General features: G+C 32.2%; 1 protein-coding gene across 4 annotated transcripts in view; it reads left to right on the forward strand.

Annotated features, from left to right (window-relative positions):
- The first annotated feature begins 126 nt into the window (after positions 1-126).
- The window catches only part of LOC107560511 (phospholipid transfer protein-like), a 20,398-nt gene continuing 15,916 nt past the window's right edge, over positions 127-4,608 (forward strand). The window contains exons 1-3 of one of the 4 annotated variants that reach the window (XM_016244717.1): positions 127-226; positions 3,941-4,064; positions 4,167-4,266. In XM_016244717.1, the coding sequence (XP_016100203.1) occupies positions 3,956-4,064; positions 4,167-4,266 (209 nt within the window). In that variant the 5' untranslated portion in view covers positions 127-226; positions 3,941-3,955. The other 3 variants (XM_016244719.1, XM_016244716.1, XM_016244718.1) reach the window with 3 other exon arrangements.

Below are 4,608 nucleotides of genomic sequence, written 5' to 3' on the forward strand. Positions count from 1 at the left end.
GAATTACTGCCATCATTGTTGCTGCAAGGTCGAATGACGCGAGGCGAAGAGGAACACCCTTTCCCAACCTGCCCTTATAAATTCTGTCTGCCTATGAAAGGGGGACATAGTGAACCCTGACTAAAAGAGGAAGGAATAGAGCGAGGGTGCAAAAAAACATCTGCTTCTTCTGAGAGCTTATATCTGAGAAACACTCAAGTTACCCAGCCTGCATTTCCACACCGCTGTAAGTATTCGATCATTGTGAAAGGCATGGGGAGGGAAATATGGGAATAAGCCATATGCTTGCACAACATGTGCACAAAGTTTATGGTTTCATTTGGTGGCATCACTCAAAAGGGATAGAGTGCCTCCAGCACAAATGGAGGTAGGTTTATGTTTCTATGAGGCTACCCTCTTAAAAATAAAGGTGCTTCAAAGGTTCTTCAAGCGATGCCACAGAAGAACCATTTTTGGTTCCACAAAGAAGCATTCAGTCAAAGGTTCTTTAAAGAACCATCTCTTTCTTACCTTTTTATAATCTGAAGAACCTACTTTCGCCACAAAGAAGCTTTTGTGAAACAGAAAGGTTCTTCAGATGTTAAAGGTTCTTTATGGAACCATTTAGACAAAAAAGGTTCTTCTATGGCATTGTGAAGCACCTTTATTTTTAAGAGTGTAATATGGAAATTAGCATTTTTTATTTTGGCAATCAGACTGTATTCTGGATTAATACGTTTTTTACATTATTGGCTCATATGATTTATACAGTGTCCTTCATGAAGTGGTTCCTATTTAGAAAATCTGCATGTCAAAGAAGTAAAATATCATTTGTTTTCATATCTGTTTTTTAATAATGCCTATAAGGGGATAACTGTTTAAATTATGGATCACCACTAGTTAGTTTAAACAGCCGTGGTACATTTTATATCATATTGTTTTGCCCTTTGACCCAAATTCACATAGCAATATCTGAAATGTTCAGAATTTGCGATTATTGAAGTAATAATTAATATTATTTATTCATTCGGAATTATTTAAAATGTAAATGAAAATATTGTTTATTTATTATTTTATTTAAAACTAAATTTGCATAGTCACTGTGCAGTATTTGTGAACAAAACAAAATTTGTAATTATTATACATCAATGTTTAATTATTAATAATAATTACATGGTACTATAATATTATGTATTTATTCTAAATGGTTTAAAAATAAACTTAAAATTATTGTTTATTTAATAAATGTATTTATTTATTTTAAATGATTTAAAATTAAAATGATCATTTACTGGTATTTATTATTTTAATTATTTAAAAGTGTCATTTAAAATGACTGTTTATCTTTATTATTATTATTATACTGTTAAATCTAATTAGAATTATTATTCATTACATTTATTTATTTGTTTTTATTTATTTAAATGTATTCTTTAAAAGAACATTTACATACACCGTTTCTGTGCTTTCCCCAATGTGAACAAAACATATCTCGTCTAACATTGTTTTAGTTATTATTTTCTCGGGGTATTGACCTGGAGAAGCAAATGTGTTTGTGAACTGTAGTGACCCCAGTCCCTTCTCAAAGCAAACATCACCTTACGGCCGAAAACACTTGTGAGGATCATTCCAAACCTAAACAATGTCCACTAACATGCACCAGATCTCATGTCATGGCTATTTCTTGTTCCCCAACAAAACTTGATTTATCGCAAAAAACACTCATGTTTTACAAAGAACATGTTCATCCTTCCTGAAATGTAAAGACATGTGGCTTTCATTCAGCATCATTTTGTGTCAAAGGTCACCTAGGGTATTGCACACGGACAATGCGTTTGCAGAAAGACATTGTCTCAGAGGGGTAATTACCTAAAAAAGCTCCCATCCCGCAGGGTTTTATACAAAATAAATGAGGATTTATTTGTGAAATCTTCTTTGAAGCGGGGTAAATCAGCCGGACCCCGGGGTCAATGACCTTATAAAGCCCATTTGCGGGACGGTTTGTTTTGATCCTGTTGGTTATATCTGGGGGACTAAAGACAGCTGCCTCCAGCGTCACACACACATGCGACCTCCAAGAGAGCGACCTCATTCAAGCTGTTGGTCACTGCGTCTCTGTTATACTGAGCAGTGATATATTAAATGTTTAGATGTTCTATTTACTATTATTGATTTTCTCTGGCGAGTTATTATATGGAATATTAAATAGAATTTAATTAATATACACCATCATTACATTATTATTAAAAATTAAACAATATTATAATATAATATGTTTATTTTATTTAGATTTTTTCAATTAAATTTTTATTAATACATGTATTTATTTGTAATTATTTAGTTATATATTATATTTCAAATAAATGCAAAATTATAATTTATTGCATTTATTTATTTTTAATTATTAAAAAAATAGTGCATGATCATTTATTTATTAAAATTACTTATTTAACATGTAATTCATTACTTTATTTTAAATTAAATACATTTTTTTATTTATTTTAAGCTATTTAAAATTAAATGTAAATTCAGATTTTTTTTTTTACTAAGATTATTTATTTATTTAAAATTAAATTAAATGTATTTATTGCATTTAAATGTATTTATTTATTTACTAATTATTATTTAAAAGTACGTTTGCATAAGTAGTTGAAGTGCTATATCCCAGTGTAAGTAAAACTATTTTATTTTTGTTTCTACAATTCTGAATAATTTTATATAGTACTGGATAAATGCTTGCTATGTTACACGTTTACTGTTGATCATACTTTAGTGTAGTGATTTAAACAAACCTCAAAATGTAACTCATTCCAAACCATTTGAACGGTACGAATAAAAAGCACCAGAACAGCATTGCAACAACCCAGAATACTCAACTCACAGCAGCAACAATGCTCTCATTGGGGATGCTGTCCTCTCTCTCTCTCTCTCTCTCTCTCTCTCTGTCCTCTCTCGCTCTCTCTCTCTCTCTCTCTCTCTCTCTCTCTCTCATTCAGACGAGGCACACAGTCTCTCCTCCTCTGCACTATAAACACACACACACGCAGACACAGACCCTTCACACACACTGCTACAGAGACGAGAGACTTGGACTTCTTTCGCTGGATATTTTCTTACATACGCTTGAAAGGCAAGATCATTCTCTTATTTGCTTGCTGTTTGTATATTTAGCTGTCAGGACCTATTTTCCTGCTGCCGCACTGGAGACGCTCTGTGGTGCAGGAGAGTAAAGCTGCACCATCTGTGGACAGACCTAACTCTGATGTGAGCTTTAAAACTAATGCACGAGGAAGGGATTTTGGTGCACTATAGTTTTGGATTTGAATTGACTTACATTATTTTTATTTCATTTATTATTATTTTTAAAATAAGTTATTTGGATTTAAGTTGTATTATTTAAACTTTTAAATTTTTACCTCATTTTATTCCATTTAAATTAATATTTTACTTTATTAATTCATTCATAGCTATTGATTTATTATTAATTATTTACTTTATTAATTATCTTTAGTCAATTTTAGTCCATTATATAAACTTATGATCTGAAATTATTTTAAACTTGACATCTATTTCTTCTTATTCACCGATTATGTGTGTATTGAATAAAACGGACATGGAAATTGATAATATATATGAAACTTTTCAATATTTGACTTTTTTTTTAACCTATTTGATGATCGTGGACTGAAAGAAAAAAGTTGTCAAAAGATGTAGAATTTACTTTGAAACAATTTTCACTCAGAAATTAATAGTAAATTTCACAAATTAGTAGGCAACTACAAAAACACTAACACATTGAATTTTGAATTAGAAAAACTGGAATAATCTTTAACATACTTCAGTCATCTTTGTTTTATTTACAACTTTGAAAACTAATTTTACAGTGTGATTGACCCAAGCCTTCTCTCAACTGTCTCTTGCTTACTCTGTTAAATTAAGAAGGCTACTTGTTGTTTTTCAGCTCTACTGAGGAATCATGGGACTGCTGCAAGTCTCTGTCATCTTTCTTCTTTCTTTCATCACGATGACTTTAGCTGAGCCGCCTGGATGCAAGATCCGCATCACTGACAGAGGACTGGAGATGTGTAAGAAATCTGACAATAAGCTCAATATTCAGACTTAGAATGCAACTATCCTTTAGTAGCCTATAAAAGTCTCAGACTGGCCTCTTTTTGACGTTTTTACAGTGAAGGCCGAGACAAAGAGGTTTGTGGAAGAAGAGCTGAGTAACATCACCATGCCAGAGATGCGCGGTGAAGAGGGCCGCTTCCAGTACACCATCAAAGAGTATGTTTACTTCATCTGCTGTCACTGAGTCATGCTCCACACTGCGTCCTCGTGCGGTCATTCTCTCACAGACACCTGAAAATACACGTCAGGATTGAGCAACATTCAGAATAGAGTTAAGAATGCCTTTTAAATTAAAATTCAGTTCCTGATTTTGAACTGAGGACACAAAGACGATGCACGAGAACTGCAAGAATGTAAGGGAGTAGAATTATTTGAAACTATTTGAAAGTTATAGAAATTCAGATAACTAATTTGTAAATACAAAGGATAGAACGATAGATAGAATGATAGAACAACAGACAGACAGAGAGATAGATAGATAGATAGATAGATAGATAG

Source organism: Sinocyclocheilus grahami, unplaced genomic scaffold (genome assembly GCF_001515645.1).
Source record: "Sinocyclocheilus grahami isolate Dianchi unplaced genomic scaffold, SAMN03320097.WGS_v1.1 scaffold731.1, whole genome shotgun sequence".
NCBI lineage: Eukaryota > Metazoa > Chordata > Actinopteri > Cypriniformes > Cyprinidae > Sinocyclocheilus > Sinocyclocheilus grahami.